Source organism: Pezoporus occidentalis, unplaced genomic scaffold (genome assembly GCF_034315485.1).
Source record: "Pezoporus occidentalis ecotype Australia unplaced genomic scaffold, CSIRO_AGI_Poc_V1 ctg132, whole genome shotgun sequence".
In the NCBI taxonomy this organism is placed as follows: Eukaryota; Metazoa; Chordata; class Aves; order Psittaciformes; family Psittacidae; genus Pezoporus; species Pezoporus occidentalis.
In genome coordinates this window covers 1,316,572-1,343,418 of record NW_026913126.1, presented here as the reverse complement: position 1 = coordinate 1,343,418, position 26,847 = coordinate 1,316,572, and the positions used below count along the sequence as shown (strand labels likewise).

The 26,847-nt window shown below is 36.8% G+C and overlaps 1 protein-coding gene across 3 annotated transcripts in view; it reads left to right on the top strand.

Moving 5' to 3' along the window:
• The window catches only part of GABBR2 (gamma-aminobutyric acid type B receptor subunit 2), a 448,751-nt gene that overhangs the window by 184,641 nt on the left and 237,263 nt on the right, over positions 1-26,847 (top strand). For all 3 annotated transcript variants that reach the window (XM_062608972.1, XM_062608975.1, XM_062608974.1), the window contains 2 exons: positions 18,920-19,021; positions 25,162-25,227. In XM_062608972.1, the coding sequence (XP_062464956.1) occupies positions 18,920-19,021; positions 25,162-25,227 (168 nt within the window). The remainder of the gene's footprint in view (positions 1-18,919; positions 19,022-25,161; positions 25,228-26,847) is intronic.

The following is a 26,847-nucleotide window of genomic DNA, read 5'->3' as shown; positions in this document are numbered from 1 at the left end:
AGAGGAAGTGTATAGGGACTCTAGGTACTTTAAGCATATGTCTTCTTTTTATAGACATATGCTTTGAAGTGTATGTCTTTTTGCAGGTGGGCACAGATTGCCTTCCATGCATGCTGTCATCCAGATAGATTCTGGCAAACTGAACTTTGCACAGCTAAAGAGTGAGTAGGACTAAGGATCCCACAGAGAGCTGGTCTCCAAACAGGGGTGTGTGCACCCCAGTGCGTGCACAAGACAATTCATTAGGGTACAGGAAGGAAATAGTTGACATTCCATTTATATTTATTTTTATCTAAAAAATTAAGAATGAATTTAAGCTTTACTAATATTTAATATACAGACTGACGCTCTTGCCTTTAGTCAGTCCATATTTCACACAGTCATGTAGGGTTTATGGGCTGCCTTGAAGAAAGTGTGGGTACTTCACAATGTGGAGGGGTTGACAGTGGCATCCTCACTCACACGTGCCTAATTAAGTAGATTTATGGATCATATTATCTAGTTTTTACTAAGCTACAAAATGGAGAAGTGGCTTAACAAGATTCCTGTAAAGAAACTACAGATTGAAGACAATACTGATAATGCCAGTACAAGCAAACAAGAAAATGGCAGAGCTGACACTTCTCCTACTGCTAGTACAAGCTCTTCATCAGCCAAACAATGACAAGCTAACCAGATCTGACAAGAATTTGCCTCCCTCCACCTCCCAAAGGCAAACTTATCAAGAAAACTGTTTGAAATATGGATTTATAGCTGTTGTTGGTAATAATGAAGTGTATATTGTGCCTTAAGACATTAGCTACTGATAATAAATGAATTCATTACTATTAGAAAGACATTTAAAAGTTAAGCATCCAGAACATGAAGACAAACGTCTGCAGTTTTTTCAGTGAAGCTTAAAGTTGTGAAATACTCAATCTGAAGTGCCTTACTTAACAGCAAAGAAAATAAAAACACCCCATGCTATTGGGGCAGCATATATTCTTCCCACTCTGGTAAAAGAAGCTGAAATAATAAATGGAGAACAGCACTGTGACAAACTGAAGTCCATTCTTTTGTCAGTAAATACCGTTGGAAGATGCACAGAAAAGTTAGAGTTGAAGAAACAGATATTAGAACAAGTCCTGCAGTGGAGAAGATTTAATGCAGCTAGGTGAAAGTACAGATGTTTCCATATCTCTCAGCTTACAGCGTTTGCTGAATTCTGCTTCAATAATGAATCAGGTAAAAAAGTACATTTTTTTGTGAGCCACTGAAGGAAAAATGTACTGCAGAATGTACATTCTTCACAAAAATGACTTCTTTAATAAGAGTAATGCTTTATGGAAAAACTGTGTAAGTGTAACCACTGATGGAGCCTCTGGAATAAAAAATGTATTCCAGGGTAAGGCTACAGAGCTAGCATCACATGTGAAATTAGTTTACTCTGTCACTCATAAGCAAGAACTTGCAGCAAAGAAGCTGGAGCCAAAAGTACATGAACTGTTACAGGGTGCTAATGATGTAATTATTTTATTTTTTTAATATTAAAATAAAAAACAGCTCAAAAGCCTTTAAATAGCAGAATACTTCTAATGTTCTGTAATGAGATGGGTAGTGACTATGACAGTCATTCGTAACCCACATAGGTTCACTGGTCTTCTTATAGAATCATAGAATAATTAGGGTTGGAAAGGACCTTAAGATCATCTAGTTCCAACCCCCCTGCCATCAGCAGGGACACCTCACACTAAATCATATCACCCAAGGCCTCGTCCAGCTGGTCTTGAACACTGCCAGGGATGGAGCATTCACAACCTCACTGGGCAACCCATTCCAGTGCCTCACCACCCTAACAGGAAAGAATTTCCTTCTTATATCCAACCTAAACTTCCCCTGTTTAAGTTTTAACCCGTTACCCCTTGTCCTGTCACTACAGTCCCTAATGAAGAGTCCCTCCCCAGCATCCCTATAGGCCCCCTTCAGATACTGGAAGGCTGCTATGAGGTCTCCATGCAGCCTTCTCTTCTCCAGGCTGAACAGCCCCAACTTCCTCAGCCTGTCGTCATACGGGAGGTGCTCCAGACCCCTGATCATCCTCATGGCCCTTCTCTGGACTTGTTCCAACAGTTCCATGTCCTTTTTATGCTGAGGACACCAGAACTGCACACAATACTCCAGGTGAGGTCTCACGAGAGCAGAGTAGAGGGGCAGGATCACCTCCTTCAACATGCTGGTCACGCTCCTTTTGATGCAGCCCAGGATACGGTTGGCTTTCTGGGCTGCAAGCGCACACTGAAGCCGGCCCGTGTTCATTTTCTCATCATCCAACACTCCCAAGTCCTTCTCTGCAGGGCTGCTCTGAATCTCTTCTCTGCCCATCCTGTAGCTGTGCCTGGGATTGCTCTGACCCAGGTGTACGACCTTGCACTTGGCATGGTTAAACCTCATGAGGTTGGCATCAGCCCAACTCACAAGCATGTCAAGGTCCCTCTGGATGGCATTCCTTCCCTCCAGCGTATCAACCGAACCACACAGCTTGGTGTCATCGGCAAACTTGCTGAGGGCGCACTCAATCCCACTGTCCATGTCAGCGATGAAGATGTTGAACAAGACTGGCCCCAACGCCGATCCCTGAGGGACACCACTCGTTACTGGTCTCCAGCTGGACATTGAGCCATTGACCACAACTCTTTGCATGCAGCCATCCAGCCAGTTTTTTATCCACAGAGTGGTCCATCCATCAAATTGATGTCTCTCCAATTTAGAGACAAGGATGTCGTGTGGGACAGTGTCGAACGCTTTACACAAGTCCAGGTAGATGACATCAACTGGTCTACCCCTGTCCATCAGTTCTGTAGCTCCATCATAGGAGGCCACCAAATTGGTCAGGCAGGATTTCCCCTTAGTGAAGCCATGCTGGCTGTCACCAAGCACCTTGTTGTTTTTCATGTGCCTTAGCATGGCTTCCAGGAGAATCTGCTCCAAGATTTTGCCAGGCACAGAGGTGAGACTGACTGGTCTGTAATTCCCCGGGTCATCCATTTCCCCCTTCTTGAAAATGGGGGTTATATTTCCCTTTTTCCAGTCATCAGGAACTTCACCTGACTGCCATGATTTCTCAAACATGATGGCCAGTGGCTTCGCAACTTCATTCGCCAGCTCCTTCAGGACCCGCAGATGGATTTCATCAGGACCCATGGACTTGTGCACTTTCAGATTTTTAAGATGGTCTCGAACTGGTTCCTCTCCTACAGTGGGCGCAAGGTCTTCATTCTCACAGTCCCTGTGTCTGCCTTCCAAGACTTGGGTGGTGTGGTCAGAGCCTTTGCCAGTGAAGACCGAGGCAAAGAAGTCATTCAAAACCTCAGCCTTCTCCAAATCCTGTGTAGCCAGTTCTCCGAAGAGCTTCCTGAGGGGGCCTACGTTCTCCCTAGTCTTTTTTTTATTTGCTATGTACTTGTAGAATCCCTTCCTGTTATCTTTAATACCTCTAGCTAAATTTAATTCTAACTGGGCCTTATGGTGAAGTCCTAAAAGAGTTGGTGAACTTGAAGATGTTATGCATTTTGGTTTTACAAAGAGAGAAATGTTCCAAACTTTCTGACCTTAGTTGTGATGAACAGAAGTTGTCTTTAGGAGATATTTTAAAACAAATCCAAACCCCACATTATATGTGCCTTCAGCATGAAAGGGATGCTTTAACAATGAGAAAGTCACTGCTTTTCAGAAGAAGTTTGTGCTATGGAGAGAACACTTTGGAAATGTTGATAATTATGTGTTTTCATTTTCACAAATGATGTAAGACAGCCACCTAACAGAAATGCTTATATCCTCACACTAAAATACATGGAAACTGAATTTTCTAGCCTGTTTAAAAATCTTCACAACAAGAGTTTCAGTGGGGTTTGAACCCAATTGTTAAGTATATAGAAAATGTAACATCTTCTGATAAGCTTGCAAGAGCAAGTGATTGACATCAAGGAAGATGGAAATTTACTAGACTTAACATAATTGGTGTATGAGACTGTCCTGGGTTCAGCAGTAGCAGTCATGTTTTCTCCTTCTTAGTAGCTGGTGCAGAGCTGTGGGTGTCAAAAAGAACTGCCATGGTTTAAACTCTGTCAGCCACGCAGTCTCGCTCACTCACTCCCCCCACCTTCCTCCCTCCCCCTGAGTCCCAAAGGGATGGGAAGGAGAATCGAAAGAATGTAGCTCCCACAGGTTGAGATAAGAACAGTCCAGTAACTAAGGTATAACACAAACCACTGCTGCTGCCACCAATAATAATAATGGTAAAGGAAATAACAAGGGAAGACAGTACGATACCACTCACTGACCAAGCCTGACTGAGCAATGAGTGCCCTTCTGGGTAACTCCCAGTTACATCCTGGGCATGACGTGCTGTGGTATGGAATACCTCTTTGGTTAGTTTGGGTCAGGTGTCCTGTCTCTGCTTCCTCCTGGTTTCTCCTCCTCCCTGGCAGAGCATGAGACTCAGAAAGTCCTTGGTCAGACTAAACATTTGAGCAGTAACTAAAAACATTGGTGTTGTCAGTGCTATTCCCAGCTACTAAGAAGGAGAAAAAACGACTGCTGCTGCTGAACCCCAGGACAGAGACTTAAAAATTAACATTATGGTTTAGTAAGTGGAGCCAGCGATGTATGTCCTCCATTTGGATCTACATATCTTTGTGAAGTACTGCTTTCAGCTGGCAGCCATTAAAACCGAGTATTGAAATAAACTGGACCAGTTTATTGAAATAAACCAGACCTTCAAATTGCTAAGTGTTAAACCAAGAGTTTAAAAAGTAATGAAGGCTATTCAATTATATTGCTCTAGTGAGACCAAATGGGGGGGGAGGTTATACCTCTAAGAATATATATTTTAAAATACTGTTTTCTTGATTTCATCCTTTTTAATTTCTTTTTTGTTTGATTTATAATAAGCATACAGTATCTATTACTACAGTATCAAGAACATACAAGTAACATACATCAAGAACTACAGTATCAAGAAGCATACAGAATCAAGAACATACAAGTAACATACATCAAGAACTACAGTATCAAGAAGCATACAGTATCTATTACTACAGTATCAAGAACATGTATACAATGTAAAAAAATAAATATGCATACATACATTTGGGATGCGTGCTCAACAATTTTTTACTGAGAGGGGTGCATGACCAAAAAAGTTTGGAGACTACTGCCATAGAGGTAGAGCATGTTAGCTTAGCTCCCTGCTACATCTCATTGTAAATATAGAAGCTGAAGTTTTTGCTGGTTCCCTAAAAGAATGGTCAGAGCACACTCATACCTTTCTGAAAAATACCTTGGAAATGCCCGTGGCAGACCAGAAACTCCAGCACTATACTTTGTCTTATATAATGAGGCTATTGCCACCTCTTTACATTATTAATAAATCAAAAAAAATACATTAACCCTTTTTGTCAGAACGCTAACATGAAAAACTATGTTTATGCATCATGAATTTTATAGAGGTTCACAGGAAGGGCTCCACCTTTTACGTGATCCAAATACCCCCTGAATCCAGCATATGTGAGGATGTTGCTCTGCCTCTGGATGTTGTTTTCACTAGGATAAATAGCCTTAATAAAAAGCCCTTCTCAGTTCCTGCAGGTTCTGTTCACACCTAGGTACTGTATGAAGACACTTGCATGTCACTTGCCCTTGTAAAGCTGAAAATTAATCTATTAAACTCAGAGCACTAAAATTATAAATAGATGAGACTTTAAAGAATTATTCAGATTTCAGGATCAGCAATTCTAAATTTTAAAATGCCTGTGTAGAGCTTTCACAGAAATGCTCTGTAAAATAAAATAAAAATAAATTATCTAAAAAAAATATAATGCCTTCCTCCAAAGCCCCAGTCCAGTACATCTGCGTCTTGCCTGAACAGAGTCTGCTTGTATGGGATCATTCCCAGTGCTTCTAGGTCTCTCTTTTTTAAATGAGGGAGATTAATGCTACAGAGTATTAATGTTAGGTTAAAAAAAGAAAAAATAGGTATTATCCTTCAGACCAATTAAAAGCATATAACAAATGGCAATGAATTTATTTAAACCTGAGGTTTTTAAGGAGATTGTTCAATTTGGTGAAATCAAACACATAACCTTTAATGATACTAAGTGTATTCTCTCCTCCCTAAGGCAGCTGAAATAAAGCATTATGTATGCTTATGAAGGTACAGAAAATTTTTTTCCTGCCAGATTGTTGTTAGTTCTTGGGGGCACACAGAAAGATAAAGTCTGATTCCAGGTGTTCTGTGAATTCTGGGCACAATCTGTAATGTTAAAATGAAAAGGGCAGTGACAGTAAAAAGTGTTAGCACACATGGAGATGGTTGCCAATTTGTTCTTAAGAAACAGTCATAACTCTCACCATGTCAAGTTGCCAACAATTTGCCCAAAGACATGAATGAACCTGCTTGCTTTATTTGTCGCATAAAATATTTCAAGTAATTCTCAGGTAACCTAGAAGATTTCGTCTTCTGGTTTCCACACTGCATTAAGGACTTCATCTCAGACAGTAATGATAAACTGCTTCTGTTTTTTTATCATTTTTCAGTCATGGATAAAATTTGCTGTACTTTCTTAAACCAAATAGCTTATATTAATGTGACCCTGGAGGATTCCTCTGCAGGAAAAGAGAATGTGAATCCAGTGAAATGAAAAAAAATGCCACCATGGTATTTTTAACTGTGCTGTTGTAAGAACAAGTGCAAACCACAGTAAGGCTGCTTAAGACAAGATGCCAAGAAGCAGCATAATGCCTATTCAGAATCCCATTTAGAATAACATAATATGCCAAATTCATTTATCAGGGACTTGATATGAGATATACCAAGAATTGCTGTGATTTAAGAAGCTTCAGTAAAAGATATTAGACACAGAAGTCTACCAAAGGAGAAGAGAAAAGAACAAGAACAATTAAAGGTATTAAAGTGTTCAAAAAGATATGTGCAAGAGCTGGGGGAAAATTCCTGTTCTAGAAGGACCTTTCACAGGTAACTGGAGTATTGCTTCAGCTGACAATTGAAGTCTCGGTGGAGGAAGTATGTGAATCAAACTGAGACGCTCAAGTACAGTAAATTATCACCACCATATGGCATCCTTCTGAGGATTCTGAAGTAAATAAAGTGTGAAATAACAGTCATACGCCATTGCAGGAAATGCTGCTGCAAGGTTTTCTTCAATATTAAAAAAATTAAATATAGTTTCTGCATTTTCCTTAAACTTGGAGGACTAAAGGATAATCCCCAAACTCTGAAAGGATGTTTAACAATATAGGAGTCTTAGAAAATAGGATGAAAATGCTCTAATAGAGCCACTACATTCTCTTGCTTTACCTTATTTTTACTTAGATTAAAAAGTGAATGTAATTTAAAGTTTTCATAACATATATTAATTGTATTAATTAACTAGCATGGGTTAACTGAGCTATTAAGTAGCTTGCTTATCTAAATTCCTGCTTTACCCAAAAAGAAGGTGGTTATGGCTTCTACGCATTTTTAAATTACTTATTTTTTTTTAGCAGAAGTGGTTACTTTCCAAAGCCTTCAGCAGAGGACAGTCATGTCTCTCATGATGATTTTGTGTGAATCAGCAATGTGATAGATGGCAGTGCCATTATGAGTTCCTAGGGCGAAGGAGGGGACAAAAGAAGGAAAGATTAGAAGCAAAACCAATAGCCTGTAACTTGCTTCTCCCCAGGTGACAGCAACCACTGTATCTCACCTTTTGCCAGAGAGTGCTATTTAAACATCAACTATTTTTTCTGTTGCAGACTTTTAGCAACTTTCACTCCTTTAAGCAGCCTTGGACTTCAATGTGCTACTACATATAAGGGACAAGGGGACAACTGTGCTTTTCAGAAAAGAACAACTTGATTTTGTGTGAAGTGCATGGCACCTTTTCAAAATACTTTTAAGTAGATGAAGTCATATACCTGGGAATCTTCTAGTAGTCTTGAATTTGCCAGATTTATTTTTCTTTTTATCGTTTTTCCTGAGCAATGTGTGGCATTATCATGCTTAACTAAATGTTAGATATCATTAATTTTGCATGCGATCCACTTCATATGTCTTTCTAACATTTTCTAGGATTGCTTGCCCTCTTTTTGTTTTGGAAACATAATAGTAAAATCAAAATATTTCTTCAGGAAGCATTCACTCAAGTGAGGTTTCCTGCAGTGAGTAATAATTGGTGGATTAATAGTAGGGCAGATTTAGGCCACTGCTGTCCTTATCGGGTAGCAACAGTAGACAAAGATCTGGTGGGCATCGCCACCATATAGCTCCTACATGCCTGCTACTTCCTTCGGCAGGGATAGCTTCCATAGAAATCAGTGATTCAATGTTCTTGAGGTTAATGTCTCTTCCTCAACGAGGTGTTTAACAACTCTTTATTGCACAATTCAACAAAGTCGTGATTTTAATTTGCAGGTGAGATAGAGGAAAAATGCTGTTGAAGGTATACACAGAATTTATTTAAAAGTATATATTTAAAATCTTAATTTATTTAAAATCTCAATTGGTATTGTTGTGTGCACTCATGGCTCCAAAAAGAAATATGAAGGACATGGGTCATACTGGTTACTTTTACTTTAGCCAGATCATAATGGTATCTGGATCTTCAGCTCTTGCTGAGGGCAAACATTCTGTTGCAGTATGCTTTAAGCCTATATGAAGAGCATAGATCCTAATACTTTTGTTCTTTTGTTTCCCGGAACGTCCTGTTCCCCCCCCCCCCGGCCTGTTTGCTCTGGCATAGAACATCTTACATATGAATATCCTTTATTAAAAATAATTGTTGTTTGTGTATTATTTTCCTTCACATTCTTATGCTGTCTTGAACAGGAGATTCATCTTTAGCCGGTAGAATCTGTTTGGTGACTATTGGAATACTAAGGGTGTATTAGTATATGTGTAAGCAGCTCCATTTTCTTAAGAAGTCCATGTTTTTATCTAAGACCCATCTTCAAGGAAGTATAGTAGTTTCAAGTGGGACAGCATACTCATGTGTATGCCTGTTCAGTAGAGTCAAGTCATCAAGGACTCATTCTTAAAACAGTGTTCCGTCTCAAAATTTCCTATTTGCAACTGATGAAAATACTTCTTAGGGGATTTATTTTTCATACAGGTAAAGGCTGCACCAGCTGCATCCTACAAAAATTTTAATTGTAGCATTAAATTCTTAAACAGGATGTCTTCAAAAGACATAGTGAACAGTTTTACTTGAATAAACATCAGAGGAGGCTCTCTGAATATTCACAATAGTATATACTAAAGTAACACTTTGTCAGAGGTTACTGCACTGAATAATAATTCCACAAACAGAACAAGTATTAGGTATGTTTGGCCATTTGAACCTTCTTCCAGCATCAAATGGCAATAAAATTTAACTTATTAAGTATTATCAGAAATTTTACAGATCGTTGTACAAAGTAATGTAAAATGTATAGATCAGAATGTAGTAACAGATAAGTTAACAGACTTGGGCACCAGTTAGGATTTACAGATTCTTTCTTTTTTTGTAGCTAAAACTTGGTTGGGCATCTAGGGAAGATCTTTTTTCCCTATATATCCCAGGTTATGTAGCCTTTCAGCTAGCCTGCAAGATAGTATGTTTATTATTTGAAATATGGAGTAGTGTGAGGAGATCTGAAGGGAAGGGTGTGGTTCCCATTGTGAAGACTGCCACTTCTAAAACTGAATTTCAGTTTTATGGATTTGTAGTCTTGAAAGTGAGAGGGAAAGTGATTTTTCTGTAACACTGACAGTATCCAAGTTCTTTAGGGTTTCGTAGTCTTGAAAGTGAGAGGGAAAGTGATTTTTCTGTAACACTGACAGTATCCAAGTTCTTTATGGTTTTGTAACTCCTCAGTTCCTCCAGTACAAGTGAGTACAGACTCTTGGTGCCAGTAATAATAGGAAGATTTACACTACTGCTTTGGAAGATGCTAATTTGCTGGGTCCCAGAAACAGAAAGGATGCAAAAGAAAATTATGTTTCAGGAACATTTGTGAAATGATTTCATTTTTCTGAATTATAAAAATGAATAAAGGAAAGAAGGTGTCTGTCACACAGCTGATGCTGAAGCATTTTGACCAGAATGATCAGCAGTGTTTGTATGTGCAGAACCGGGCCATCAGCTTTGTAAAGCAGTTATTTCCTCGGATAATAATCCCAGTGATCACAGGAATGGTATTTGTGAGCAATGAAGTGTGTAAACAGAGGAAAGTTAATCATTACGTTATGCTTCCTACTTTAAAGACTCCAAATTTTTTTCAATTCTTAGTGAAAATTAAATATTAGTATGATATTTCAATATGTAACACTGTAAGAAATGCATTTCTACTTCATTATTGTGTACCTTCAATTTAGTTTTATTTAACTTTAGTTTCCAAATGGATTAAAGTTACACTCAGTGCAAAGCACTACAAAATTCCAGCCGTGAAAAAACAGAAAATGATGGAACAATTTAAAAGAACCAGTGCAAGTGAAATAAGTTATTTGAATGTAAATAGATAGACAATGGAGAAACAGAGGAAAAACTACATTTTTTTGAAATCTCCTGATTACATGCCTCTGCTCAGTAGTATCACTCAATTAGCATCTAATTTAGTTCTCTAATACAGCAGAACCTATTTTGGTCAGAAGCATAGAACATAACTTGTGTATTTTTCCAGAAGGAAGGAACATGGGGCTGAAGCATGGTTCATGTGGTAAAATTTTCGTGTCTCTTTTATTGACATTATCATTAAGTGCAACAATATCATGTGACGATCTTATATCCCTGAAGTGGTGTCTGGTTTTCCCTTTCCGCCTGAAATAAAAAAAAAAAAAAAAACCCACTACATTTACAAAGTTTAAACCAAAGGGATTTTTTTGCAAGATGATCTAAACAAAACTGTTCGGAACAGTGCATTGCCAAGTGGAGAGTAAGTTAATAAAATGATTTATTAAACTGTTTAAGCAAACCTGTCTTTCTGCTTCTAACTGGCCTAAAGCCCAAATACCCCAGTGTATTGCAATAAGGATAACTATTCCCATAGTTCAAGCATAGAACAGAATTAAATCTTAGCATGATATTGCTGACCTTTGCACACTTAGGAAGTTTGGGGAATGTGGATTGTTATTTTGGAGAATTATTGAAATAGTAATAATTTCTTATTGTCTGTATTCTCACAGGTATGTTTTCTATAATATCCCCTTCATCCAAATGTCATCCAATTTTCATATTAGGTAAATGTTTCTTTCTGTTTAGCTTTCCACTGAGACTTGTATTCATAGTTTTCAGTTAATAACAACACTTACTCCTGGATACAGAGGTGTTTTTATAAATGTTGTCATAGTCCCCTGAGTCTGATGCAATTAAACCATTAGTAAATAACTATAGCTTCAGTACACCAACTTGAGTGCATGGTAAAACTTCAGACTTGGCCCAGACAGAAATAATCCAATATAGATGCAGACTTCCACACTTCCAACAAAGCCCCTGGGTTGTAGAAACTTTCTCTACCAGCTAAGAGCAGAAGAACCTGTTCGTTCTCCCTCAGGGTTTGGGTGGTCAGATTGAGAAAGAATGCAAGGAAGTAGGCCCACTTCTCTGAACTTTTCCAGAGAAAATTTTATGAAGGTAAGGGATCTTTGGGGTTTCCAAGTTTCAATGGATGCTACCAGTACTGGAATACCATTTTGAGACAGGGTTAGATTTTGAGACCTGGGATTCAGCTACAGTTCAACTGTCTGTTGGTATCCGAGAGTCACCTAAGCTCCATTTATTGTTAATGGAGAAAAGAGAGAGAGACGCTTTCAGGGTGCAATTCATCTCACCTGTTTTAGACATCTATTTATGGATGAGATGACTCATTCTTTGGAAATTCTCATTTATCTTAACTTTGGCAATATCGGTGTAACACCTTTCCTAGTTAGTGTTGGAATAAAAAGTATTTCATGCACCATGGATGGAGAGACTGTAAATGTGTAAATGTTACTGTTGCTTTCATTCTGCTTAATCAAGAAGGATTTGCTATGCTACGCTATGATTTTGTGTAAAGACATTTCCTTTTTAAATCATAGCTCTTTTGACACTGATAATATTTTCTTAAATAAGATTTAATTATTGTTCATGTTGCTTTGCTTGAATTATCCCTCTCAATGAATTCTGCTCAGAAAATGTTTTAGCAAATGGACTATTTCTGAGTAATAAATATGTTTGAAACTTGTGCATCTATAAGAAATACTAACAAGTACTTCACAGTTTTTAGATTTTTTATTACTCTAAGTAATTTTTTTCCTAAATGCATACTTTAAACCTTGTAAAATTGCATTTTTAAGAAGATCCAGATGCATTCTATATTTTACATACTATAATTACACTCCACACATAATAATATGGAGTGCCTTCACCTGTCTGCCTCTGCATTCCCTCCAAGATAAAGATGTTCAGTATTTCAACATTCCTAGTTACTTGAATACTTGCACCAACTTTCAGTAGTCCTGTTACGTTCACTTGATTTAATAAACAAGTATTTTGAATTCTTGCTTGATTACTTTTAGTTCTGGCATTGGTTTACAGATTCTTAAATGATATATTCCTGGTATGCCCCATATTCACTTCCATAATACCTGGCATGAAAATTACTGTTGTATACAACCTCCTGACCCTCTGCCCTATCTCTAAGATAGCAGATATCTCTAACTCTTAAGATTCAGTCTTACTGAAGAGAGATTTTGCCTTCAAACTACTCAAAGTCCTGATGACCCTGTTGTGCAGGTCCTTAATGTGCTTGTAGATTAAGTGGAACTTAATCTGTTCATACATTGTCATAGTGCAGATCTCCCTGTTTCTTTTTCTAGCTAAATTTTTTACTCAATCTAGTATGCTGGCATCTTGGAATACCTGATAGCAAGTGATCCACCTCTTGGTAAGATGGATTGTTTTTCTCTTTTTGTTGCACAGAAATCAGCTTCTAACTCAAACAGTCTGTAAGTCACCTGAACAACCTGTAATAAATATTACCATGTCTTATGGTAACACTGTACCATAAGAACCCTAAATTCCTATTAACTCTGCTTACTTACAACTATAGTTAACATCAGATTTCATGATTACATTTAACTTCCGAGACCAAAAAGCACAGAAGGAAATTTTTCTACTGTAGAGAATATGGGGGAATATTTTGTATATAACTTTGCAAAGTTTGTGTTTAAAGGGGTATGATCTGTGTGGTAGTCAGGCATATGTAAGTTTTATGTGAAATCATATTTACCGCATTGACATTCCAGGCAGAAATGAGGAAAATTAGTATTTCTTAACTGGAAGATGTAGTTTTATATATATATATATATAAAAAGTAATGCAATATCCTATTTTTTTTTATTATTGTTAGTAGTAGTAATATCACTCTGGTCAAAAATACTCAGTCTGAACCACCTGGACACTTTTTGCAGGCAGGAGTTATATTGTTATTTGTTTCCATATTAGATCCATTTGCTGGAGTTCTACTTCAGTGAAGAAAAAAGTCATATTTTTCTTGAAAACTGGTACTGACAGTTTTCCCAAGTAAAAGTCCCAATATCCCAGATTTCCTTCTTTCCTTCCTCTCACCTTGAAAACTGCAGGCAATATGTCATTTAAAAAAAAAATAAATCTGATTTATTTGGAACAAAAAAAGAAACCCAATTCATCTCTGATTTTATTTCTCCTTTATGCAATAAGGTATATTTAGGTTTTTAGTTTTCCTATAAATGGAACTCTTTCATAATACCTAAAATAATATCTCACTGTTTTCTTTTGGTTTATCCACAATTTATATTTTGTGTTGTTTCTCTGCTTAAAATAAGATTTGTGTTCCTCTTTCACTTTTGTAAACCAAAATGATGTGTATATCAATGAAAATATACCTCAATTTTCTTCTATATCTAAAGGCAATGACGAACATCAGTGTGGTGCAGTATTACAAAATTTCTCTTCTCCAGATATTTCTTGAAAATAAGTTTCACTCAGTGTTTCTAAGCCTCTAAATATAATGTGTTTGTTTCATTGGAATGAAAACAAGGATAGTTATGTATGCTTATAATGTATTGTAATGGTGAGATCTCTGTATTTTTACTAATCCCAGAAATTATAATCTGCCATTTGCAATTACTCACAATTTACATTTTGTCTATGAAATGAGGAAATAATTTTTCTGATAATTAATAAATTTATTTTGTACACATAATGTTTATATCTGTGTACTGAAACTCCTACAGAGCAACATTTTAAAGTACACAGTATAAATCTCAGCTGCAGGAAATCTTAGTAAAATACCTGACTGTAAAATCCATCTGGTCTCAACAGTTCTCATTCATTAGGAGTCTCTTATAATCAACATCTGGTACGATCAGACTGCTCTGAACAGCAAGGATTTAGCTTGCAGTATTTACATGCAGCTTTAGTTAACCAAAAGGTCATCAGAAATATCTGTTAAAAGCAAAGTAGTATGATTAATCTGGAAGTTGTTACATTCATTTTGTAACTGGCAGAGTTACGATTAAATGAATGAACTGTGCCTTTAAAGGTATAAGCTGAAACCTTGTTTGAACCACTGATTGGTGGAGACCCCTGAATCCACTATTATCATTAGATGATCAACTCACCAGGAATATCACTTTTCTTTACTATATTCTTGGGGAAAAGGTATAAAATGGGCTTGATAAAAAGAAGATACTGTGGTCAAATAGATGCTAGATATTTGCTACTGGAGAGCTGGTGCTTTCACTAATAATCCCACTGAAGTGAGCAGTATCTGTTGACCTAAACCAAAATCACTGTGTGCATTTTTTGTACCCCTGTAAGGTAGGGCACCATATATATATTGTATGCAGAGGATCATCATACAGAGATCATATAGGAAGTAAAAAACATGCCAACAACAAAATTCAGTGTCAGAGCTCTCACCTTTCTGCCCCTCGCCAGCCCCCTGAGGCTTCCCCTTCCTAGACCCAGGACCTTGTTTCAGCTCAGCCTGGTGCCATCAGTCCCTGCCCTAGTGATGCTGCAGGACTCCTGGTCTCTCTCTCCCTCTCCATCACAGCTGTGCCTGGCACAGACTGTGTTGGTTTGGACTCATTTCTTGGCTTGTTCTCAGGCCTTTCTGGTTGGTACAGACATGCTCAGCAATCATGGGACTCTGTCTGACCCTGAATATTCTCACCAGACAAAATCGTGTCCCAGACTCATGGATGGACTTCCCAGCTCTACCCTGCACCTGCCTTATTGCCGTAAACTTACCTGGAGATATAACCTCATGGCTGAAACTGTTTTCTCCAAGCCTGTCCTGCTTCCCTCTCTGGGATGCTGGCTGATGAGGTCCCTAGTCCAGGAGCTGTGTTATTGCATTTGTGTCCCTCTTACTTAGGGAGCATCCAGACTATGCCGCTCCTCAACATTTTCTAGAACTGGAGGTGAGGCATTAGACCCAAATCAGAAGATTCTGTAGTTAAATTTATTTGAAAGAAGTGAAGAGCTTCCGTAGGAAGAAAAACACGAGTTTAAATCCTGGGAGGTATTTAGATTATTTAGAAAGAAAGTAAAGAACCTGAGAATGGTGAAAGAAAGTATGGAAATAAGAAAATATTCGAATAGCCCCAGTGAAAATACCCCACCACCAGGCACAAGATGAGATGTGTTAGACTAGTGGTCATAGAATTGAAAGGGAAAAGAAAACATTGTTATCTGGAAAAACAATACAAACTTTGTAAATTCTTATAAATCTCCTAATATCTTCTTGTGATAATGGGAAAGAAACACCTTTCTATTGACAAAATCTTCACAACAGATGCAATCTGGAAAGCATTCAGGATCTGACTGTGACAGTGAAGGAAAAGGTTTGCCAAATTCTCTGGCACCAAATCTAATAAGGCGTGTCCTTTGGGAGGTTAATCAGTAGTCCAATGAAAATAAGAGCTCTGAAAGCTGCAAAGCATTGGGCTTCTAGCAGATGGGGCATGAAGGTGTCAAAGAAATGTTTTGGTAGTTTTTAAGTATTTAAATAAGTGTTGCTTAGAAAAAAAAATCACATAATTTATCAGAAAATAAATCATTGCAATTGAATACCTCAGTTGCAGAGTTTGTGAACAAATTCTAAAAGGAAGGAACCACAGCAAGTCAGTAGACAGTCTGAAGTGTAATTTTTATAATCAAGAGTCAGCCTTGTACCCTCCACTGAAACCTATCTCTAAGTGTTAGTCTGTTTTAATAACACTTAATGTATATTTTTATCAGTTTTCTCATGTTAATAGTCTAATTTGACTAAATAGCACTGGTGAATCAGCTGTTTTCTACTCAGATCAGCTGAGTAATGTTAATCTAATCTCTCTGAGATTAAAATACGGACTACAAATGTCTCCAGAAAAAGAAAATCAAGACAATATCAGAAAAAAAACATGCAACTAGAAGATTTCTTGCTTTACAGAAGAAAGTAGGACAGGTTTGGGTAGAAGCCTATGATAAGCTGTAGGCCTTTGGAAAGTATGGTTCCATTAGCTAAGGAAAATTTTATTTTTTCCAAGTGACTTTTCATATTAGATAGAAGGATTTTGGACATTAGCTAAACTATGATCAAGAGAGTTTTTTTTTATTTTATTATCACTGATGTTTTTATTTGTGTGTTTTTTTTTCTTTCAGAAAAGCAATTTTTCTTTGTATCAAGACCTGTATCATAAGGAGCAGTTAATGGCATTACTGGAGCTAAAATATCAATCATTCATTTTACTAGTATACTGAAAAAAAAGGAGTCACTACTGATCATTTTTTGTCAGTGAATATATTTTTACAAAATAAACTTAAAAGCTGATTAAAACATCACAAAAGTTATGGATATAACTAAAATATTGATGAACTGAACATTGACTGTTGCTTCTTTAAAATAAAATATTTTTTAATTTAAAAAATATCTATATATCCAATTGATTTAATCATTGTAAAAGGTTATAATATAAAAATATGTATTAGTAGTATTAAAGCATGCCTAAAAGAGGCCATGAAAGAAGTAATTAGGGCAACCAGTGTAGTAATAATCTTCAGGACATACTTCATTGGTCAACCCAGAAACTTGGTAGAAACAACTTAAAGGGAACAGCAAAAAGGTAGAATGATCTTTGAGAATCAAGTAGTGAAATTACTGTATTGCAGGAACCAGATTATCCTTCCTGTCTTGAAGAAATTTGCAAAAGCACAAAGATAGTTTTAGTGTTCCTCTTTTTTTTTACAAAAAGCTCTGTTGCTATTTAAAACATCAAGCAGCATACCAAAAAAGAAAAAGTTAGTTGCATGAAATCACCCAACAGAACCACTGACATGCATAGATTAGGAGGATGCTCACAAACATAGATTAACGAAAGGCTGAACGATTAATGAAGAGGTGGGTTTGTCTTGAAAGTAAAGCTGCCAACAGAACACAGAAATCTCACCTGTGACCTTTCATATCTCATTGCATCAGCTTGTTTTTACTCTATGCTTAGGCAGGAGCGTGTGATAGACTTTAAGCAGAAGAAATTTCGCAATAGCTGGACCTTTTGCATGGATAAAATGTCTTCTCGTTATATAAACTTTACTGTTATTTCAAATCAAATTAAGATGTTCCTACTCCTGAAAGACAGATCACTTCCTCTTCTTTATTTCACTACGTCACAGCATAACAAATATTTTTAGATTGGTTTGAATGGACTGTGCTTCTCTCTCAAAGGAGGTCAAGCAAAAGGAGAGTTAGTAGGGACATTTAAAATATGTAATTCCAACAGTCCACACAGAAGGTTATTGGAAAGTATCTGCATATGATTTATAGACTTCTAAATTTTCCCGTTTAGTATCACATATCTTTCTCTTCCCAGTATTGTATTTTCTGTGTTTGCATTTCAGGATACCTGTTTTATGCTATGATTTGCTTCCCCTACTTCTGATATAACACATAAAAAACACAATCAGTACAATGAATGTGATTGTAATTCTATTAAATTAAAATTGGAGTGCCACTCTGTTCAGTCTGTAACCATATTATATACAGTTAAAATGATTTCTGTTCAGTCTGCAACCATGTTATATACAGCTAAAATTATTTTTGCTCATTTATTAGGAACAGTGATGTAAAACTCTGTTTTTGCAGTCATGTGACTGGAGGAAAGCCAGCAATGTTTAAGACACAAAACCTTAGAGTAGTTATGGAAAAAAACTCTGAATCTTTAAAACACATTGGTTTGTATGTTATCTAGTATCTTTGTGCTATTAGGCAGCTCAAAGAGGACATAGTCTTGCTACTAACACAAAAACAAAAAACAGAGAAAATCTGCTGGTACATGGTTACATATGTCACCTTTAAGCAAACCATACCATTCACTACCCTGTGATAAGACGCATGCTGTAAGAAAGGGTGAGAATACAGAGATGTTCATTAAGCTTTAGTAATCCCTAACAGATGTAAGATAAATTCTGCTGATTCATGCTAGGACCAGCTGACAGTGTTTTAAAATCAGTACTCAGCACTAAGAATATGCAAGAGCTTCCTTAATGAGTCTTTTCCCTTTATAGAGTCTCAAACATTGCTTTGGCTACAAGAAAGCTATTGGTCTTAACAGCACTAGAAATACACAAGAATTGTCCACCCCAGTGATACAAAGAAGGACCTTGCTGTGAACTTTTCATCACAAAAAGCAAAGCTGGTTACATAATACACCCATTGACAGCTGATTATGGTCATAGAAGAACAGTGCCTTGATCAGATTTTAGGTGAAATGGAAAAAAAGATGTGTATGCTTATGCCACCGTTGAGGTCATTTCTTGTTCATTAAAGTGGTAAATTTAGTCCATCTGCTTCCTCCGCCCTGAGTCTCAGTTCACTAGTTTGCCTTTTTCTCAACTTCTGACAGGTGAGGAATGATCTGACTGGTGTCCTGTACGGTGAAGACATTGAGATTTCAGATACAGAGAGTTTCTCCAATGATCCTTGCACAAGTGTAAAGAAGCTTAAGGTATGTGTTGCTGTTTGACAAAGATAAAGTGATTATATCAATGCATTTGATTTTTTTCTTTTTTTTCCTATGAAGAATGCTAATGAAATAAAATTTGCTCAAAAATGATATCCTGCTAAATTCCATTGCATAATAAGGTCAAACAAAGGCTTTTTGAGAACCTAGTCCTGTTTAAATCAATGAATGTCTATGCATATGACAAATATTTTTATAGTTCCTGATAGGGACACTAAGTAGAGAAAGTTGTTGCTGGCTTAATGATTGAACCTATTGCACCAGTCTTAGTGATATACATGTAAAAGCTCTTGAGGCTTGGAACCAGAACCCTTTTAAGGTAAACTATCACATAGCAAAAGCATTGAGCATCTTTCCATTAGCTTCCTTACACATTTTAGATTGAATTCCTTTCTTATATCATCTGCATTATTTCATATGAATCATAACAGAAAAAAAAAAATTGATAGAAGAATAATCTACCTTCCTTTTCTTATTATAATGATCTATTAGGTTCCTGGCATCTCATAAAATTAAAACTATATTTTAGCATTACCAAGCAATGCAACCAACAATAAACATAGGAGATATGAATCTTAAACTACTTATAAACATGAAAAAATGAAGAAGCACTTTGATTCTGGCCTTCCTGTATGTCAACAACACACTGTTTTATAGGGAAGATGAGAAGACTAACAATGTATTAAAGTTATCTCTTGATTTTTTCTTCAAAGCAAATTACTACAACAATAAATAAGCAACTGTCAAGACAACAGTTTATTCTTGATACGAATATAAGGTTACTAATCCTTAGCACACGTCAGGCACAACTTAGCTATCCAATTCTAAAAATGTTCGTTCCCTTTTTAAAGATGTTAACCTAATATAGTAAACTGGTATCTGCTTACTGTACTTGTGATTCACATGGACATAAAATATCTTTTATTTTTATAACACACTTTGATGAATTAATGGTTATGCATTGCAAAATGGAAATATCTGGTATGATCTGCCAGAAACACGTTTTATATTTTTTTCCCAGCAACATCTTACTTTTTGCTACACCGACTCCAGCCTCTTTTAGTCACAGCTGGAAAGAACATTTAGGCTTAAGGATATCTTTAAAACTCATTTTTGTGTTCAAAGAAAACAATGTTGGAAGATATGTATTTGTATATCAAGTTAAATGTCTAAAAAATTCTAAGCATGCACAGGCAACTTCTGTGAGCAGTAACACTTCTGCTTCCAATTTTCTTATATCTTGCCCATAGGACAAAAAAAAAAAAAGCAATATATGAATTCCAATTCAATGAAACAGTTTCCATCTGATTTCCCCAATACAATAGGTGTTTTGGATTCTGATCAAACCTGATCTCTCATTCTAACAATCAAGTTAATTAAATTTTAAAATTTTGGGCCATGAACAGGTTTGGATGTGGACTCAGCCTAAGTGGGTGCCATGCACGCTAACAGGCATCAGCAAGTTTTGCCAGCACGTTATGATAGGGGAGCTGATATCCTCTAGTTCACCTTCACCATCAGTGATTCCATAGCTGACGTCAGAGGCTCGTCTGTAGTTCTTCAGATGGACATCCAGGCATTCACAAGGCAGAACATGTGGATATCTCTATTGACAAAGTTACCCAGCATTAAGTAGATTTATTGATAACATCTTGGCTGTCAAATACATGGTAGAGAATAAGACAGAGCATCCGAGCTGTTCAATTTAGATATTTCATAAAGAGCCTGCCAAGACATTGACTTTTCTTGGCAGATGAGATATTGTAGCAATCGTTCTCTGGAAAGCTGTGTAGTACAACATTGTGGTGTTATTCATTAGAAATGAGACAGATTAAAATCCAATCACAGAAGGGAAGCTCTGCAGGCCAGGAAAAAAAATAAAATAGCTGCCTATTCCTGCATAATGTGCATCACTCAAAAACTCTGAAAAGGCTAAAGAATGCCTCATATCCGAGGCTGTTGGAAATGACAGTGGAGGAGACAAGTTGTTCTTCATCCCTCAGTGGAACATCTTAGATGTCTTGATCGTCACTGTCTTCAGGATTTATACTACTCAGCTGTCAGTAATGCCAAAGGCACTTTGGTGGGTGAATAATATCCTCACCTACATGAAAGAAAGAAGGGAGCAAGAGATTCATTCATTTTTGAGATTCTGCTATAGTCTTTATTTATAAAATATGTTTTTATGGAGAGTCTGCCACAGCTGTGGGTAAATGAAAGGTAACTGTTCATTTTCTTGTTTGAACTTTAGTCCATGTGGGAACATATGTATTGCTTACTGAGGGGCAAAACTTAAATGATGATATTGTTACTCTGATCTCTGAGAAGAGTAAATATGACAGCTCACCATCTGGCAAATGGTCTAAACATTGGTCTTTTTATATAAGTGTGGTTTTGGGAGTTGCATTCCCCCTAGAATATTTTTAATCATCCCATAGATCACCTGCCTAGTTTCAAATGTCTCCTGTCAAATATGCTTTAGCTTCATGCAAGGAATTTACAACTTGTGAGAAACAGAGTACTTGATGCTTGCTGGAGTCCAGTGGGTGGCTTCTTTGATCCTTACAGGAGAGTTACACTGTGTTAACTTGCATCAGTCCTATGAAGGCTGATGTAAAGGAATAGCATAGCCTTGCAAGGAAATCATAGTGATTGATCGTCAGTTAACAGTTTGACTGAAGGGGGCAAATTATCATGCTTCAGTAAATGTCTGATGTATCTCTTTGTATGAGACTATAAAGTGGACATAATATCCTGTTCTGCAAGTGCTGACATATACCCAGCTCTGGTAAACTTCAGTACACATTTCTTTACCCATCAGGATAAAATCTCTTTTAGAGATTTGAGCTATGTCCAGTTGCCTGAATTTGGATCTTCAGAGTCTCTTATGCAGGATGGAGCCAGCAGACCCAAGCCTAGCATCAAATGAATATAAGCTTATCTACCACTTCCTATACATTTCTTCAGCAACAAATTTGCAAAAATGTGGAAGGGCATGCAAGAAGGAGAGTTGAAGAGAAAGAGGCTTGCTGAGAAGTGTGTCATTGCACAGAGGAAGAACATGTATTTTTCATCTTGTTCAGTCAGTTTGTGGTGGGATATCATCCAAATCTTTTAGTGAACACAGACATCTTAATGTCCTCCTTACTGTACTGAGTACTTCAAAACCATTAATTTATCTATTAACATGGAAACTCATTAAGTTTAAGCAAAGAAAACCCAAACATTTGGATATAACATTCTGGCTTGATCATACATTCCAAGGATGACACAATATCATGGATCATCTAGTTCTAGAGCCATAGCTGATCTTTGCATTTGGATTGTAAACCTTTCTAGTTGAGCAGCAGGGATTCTTGAGAACTTGTTTCAGAACTGGTTCACACACTTTGCAGATTTTCTGCTCTGGCATTTGAAGCTCAGCCCACACTGAAAGTGGAGATTCCTGCCTGACAGAAAATCCGTCTTCCCTGAAATCCTTAGTCGAATATTGAGATGGTCAGTTATTTAGAACTGGGATTTGCTGACGAGTGAACAAATCAGCAAATATACCCATTTGCTTGGGTGCCTGAATAAGAGCAGAATATGTCGGAAAATAGGATTGACTGTCAGTATTAAAATGGATAGTCTGTTATGCCTTGCGTAAAAAACATTTTCATGAAGAGTTTGTTGTGTGTCTGTTTGCTTGCATGAATGCAGTGAGTTCTTGCATGAATTCTAGAGGAATTTAGAGCCACATACTCATGTGGCTGAATGTGCAAAATTTGAGTCTGAGTGCTATTGCCAAACTAATTGCACAATGATATTGCTAAAAAAAATCTTTGCAGACAGTAAGGCTGTTGAAATGTCATAGGATATTTCTGTGAAAAAAAAAAAAAATAGCATGAACTGTAAAGTTCTTGTAGAGCTTTGCAGTAACAGAACAGTCACTATGGGAATTGTACTGTGAATTATGTGATAATCAGGTAGAAACAGTGTCTTAAGGCATGGAACCACACACCACAGGCATTGTGATTTCAGTATGGAGGTTGTTGAACAGGCAGTGGGCAGTGTTACTGAACATGCACTATTGGGTTGTTCACTAACACCCTGCCTACAGTCTCCAACACTCATAATCAATGAGGATGCACATCTTCTGTTTTTCTAAAATTGGTCCTCAGCATGTTATAAAATGAAAAGTAATTTATTCAATTGTAATTAGGTGCTGTGTCCTTTACTTTTAACCAAAATTTCCTACTCTTTTTTTCAAATATTGTATCGGCATTTTTATGTTCAGAGAGGTCAAGAGATTCAGAGTTGAAGTTCCAAAAGTGACCAAAATTAACTTTCGAATGTGAAAAATAGAAGTAATTGATGAGGTATTTCTCACTAAATAATTCCTAAATCTTTTTATCATCCTTACAAAAACTGTAATACAATTGCTGCAGTTTCATAAAATCATAGACTGGTTTGGGTTGGAAGGGACTTTAAAGACCATCCAGTTCCAACCCCCCTGCCACAGACAGGGACACCTTCCACTAGACCAGGTTGCTCAAAGCCCCATCCAGCCTGGCCTTGAACACTGCCAGGGATGGGGCAGCCACAGCTTCTCTGGGCAACCTGTGCCGGTGCCTCACCACACTCACAGTAAAGTTCTTCCTCATACCTAATCTAAACCTACCCTATTTGAGCTTAAAGCCATTCTGCCTTGTCCTATCACTGCCTGCCCTTGTGCAAAGTCCTTCTCCAGCTTTCTTATAGTCCCCCTTTAGGTATGGGAAGGCTGCTCTGAGTTCTCCCTGGAACCTTCTCTAGGCTGCACAACCTCAACTCTCACAACCTGTCTTCACAGGAGAGGTGCTCCAGCCCTCTGATCATCCTCGTGGCTTCCTCTAGAGGGACAAATCTGTGTAATTTTTTTAGTTTTGTGTGACCTTGTTCAATTTATTAAAATGAATCTAAGCAGTTTATGTAAGATTTACATTACTCTATAAATCTGTGGCTAAATATAAAAATAAAGAAAAGGAAGCAAAGCATATTATGTTCTTTTCAAATTTAACCATGCTAAAAATGATACTAATATCATGCATTTAATTGCAGAACAATTCTAGTATCTTTTTGCAATTTCCATCATACTATTTTCTGCTGAGCAGGAGAAAATAACCCCAAAACATTGAAATTATCTAAACTTAAAATATTTGATAAATTGATTTAATTAAAATTGAAATGTTTTTCAACATCAAAATTCACACTGAACCATATGTTTCCCTTTTCCTTGGAGAGGGAAAGAGCTATTAGTAGTTCTAACCAAGTGTTTTATTAAAGAAATGGAAACTTAGATTTGCTCAACCTTTATCTGAGAACTTGGCTATTGTGCGAAATAAAAGGTAATATTAAGTCATAAAATGCTATCTGTTCTGTGTTTTATAGATGTTAGCAGCAATTTTTCACATGAGAAAAAGGCTAGCCCAGCTCCTGAAGTAATATTTTTCTGTATATGCTCCTGAATTTAGGAATATTTTCTAAGTATGTTTCTCAGTATGAAAGTAAAATGATCTCTTTTGACTTCAGTCATAGATTCTTAAAGTGTGATAATTTTTTTTTAATGTGTGGAGGTGGGAGGGAGGAGGAGAGGAGGGATTGACAACGTGTTATAGTGACTGTAGAGAAGATGTGGTATGATTAAAACCTTTAAAATTACTAAAGCAGGCATAATACCAAAGCATTTTATCTCAAATCTCCTGTCTCACAACTTTACATTACTAGTTCATGTAAGCAATGAAAAGCATATATTTTCAGATGGTTTTAATATGCAAAGTTTTAAAAGAAATTAGGGAAATTTTAAAACTGATCATATGAATGTTTGTCACTTTAGTGTTATTGAATAGTAATATTTGACAAGTTAAACATAGGAGTTTTATTCTCATTAGTGCTATTGCTTAATCCTTTTCTTCAAACACCTCAGTTGCTCTCTTAAAGCATTTTAAGTTCTTGAACTTGTAGAAAATGGAATAGTTCTGAACTAATTTTGCTGTCTGCAGCTGTATTTTGTGCAAATTCTTTGCACAATTTGAATGGCCAGCTGAAGTGGTTTCTAGAAAGTCTGTGACTGTATTTAACTGCCACGTATTTTATTCAATCTGCAGGGTAACGATGTTCGAATCATACTTGGCCAATTCGATGAGGAAATGGCTGTGAAAGTTTTCTGCTGTGTAAGTAAATATATTCCATTTCATATCAGAATAAAGAATATGGTACGTTTGAATAAAAAAAATAATTTGAGCACAAAAATATCTTCATGTGGTTCAGCTCAGCCAAGGTTTATAGTCTAAAGAGAGGTTACGTATGCTTAGCTCCATTTCTCTTTCAATAAAATACTTTGTACTTGACTTCAGCTTAATTTAGGTGTTGACTGTATGGTTAGCAGCTTCTTACATTTTTCCTATAGTGGAATGAAATGCCAAATATATCTTGAGCATTTATCAGATCCAGGGAAACATTTGTATAGTAGCAGCAGATACAGACAAATGTAAGATTTGAATCCTGTCCAAGAGTTGTGCTCTGGTGGTGATGTCTGCATGTGTGTGATTTTTGCATGTTTTGCTTTGAGAGAATAAGAAATTCAAGCAGTTCCTATACATGCTAACTAAGCAACCCTAATAATTTCTTCTACTCAAAATATTGCTAATTGTACAGTTGTCATTCACTTCTGACTGTTGTATGTTTTACATGAAAGTGAATATTAGTTTGTAAAAAATAAGTGTTTTGAATTAAAAGAAATACAGTAAGACCAGCATACATTATTGTCTCCATTTGTTTATGTATGTGAATATGGTGCAAAAACGCACAATGTGAATCCCATTGAAAGAATCAAGTCTAAAATATGGATCTTTATTTGTACTTGCTAAAAAAAAAACACCAAACCAAACCAACAGGCAGATTTTAGTGGCCTAAATTTTTATTGATGTTGAATTCTGAGTCTAAATAACCTCATTAAACCTGTATGAGCAGTACACAATATAATGGAAAAGCGGTATTGTTTTCAGAGGGTGTTTTGTAGTGTTCACTTAGAGAGACAATTGCCTATCCAAGCAAAGAAAGGAAAGGCAGACGTTCAAAATCTGAGTACTACATGTGTATCAGACACATGCTGGCTCATACTCAGCAGCTGTCCCAGTTGCTGGCAAAATTTGGAAAGGAGGTTGTAGAGTATATTTGGAAGGAACAAAATCCATTTGCATCCAAAAGGAAATGGACAGTATTATTTTCTTTTTCATTCTTCTTATCTCTGATAGGTCTTTGTATATGGATTTTTCTGTTCTGGCATTTAAACTGGATTGACAGAGATAATGTTCCATTTTCCATTCCTGGAAGAAAGAATGGTCCTTCCGCAGCCCAACTCTTCCTCAGATCTCTCGTGGTGGGACTGTGTTTCCCCAGTTGGGTGGTCTTAGTCAGACCCAATGTTAGACAAGAGATTGGCTTCATTTGTGCCACTGCCCTTAGTATTTAGTTGCCTTACCCTACAATTCTTTTCCAAGCCCGTGGGAATGTGAGGCCACTTTCCTTTGAAGAGAATTCCTTTGAAGAGAAGAGTGTTCTTTTCCCTGCACCTCCTTAAGTGGGTGAAGTCTCTTTCATACAAATACCTGCTGCATCTTTTTGTGGCAACAGTTTGGTAGTAGCATGGGAAGTGTGTGTAACTCAGAACAGTTTAAAGAATGATGGCTGCTCCTAAATTACATTAGTGTCAAAAATAATAAGGCATATTTTTCTGGAACCTTGAGAAATTTGAGAGATCACTTATTTCAGTTTATATTAATGCATTTATT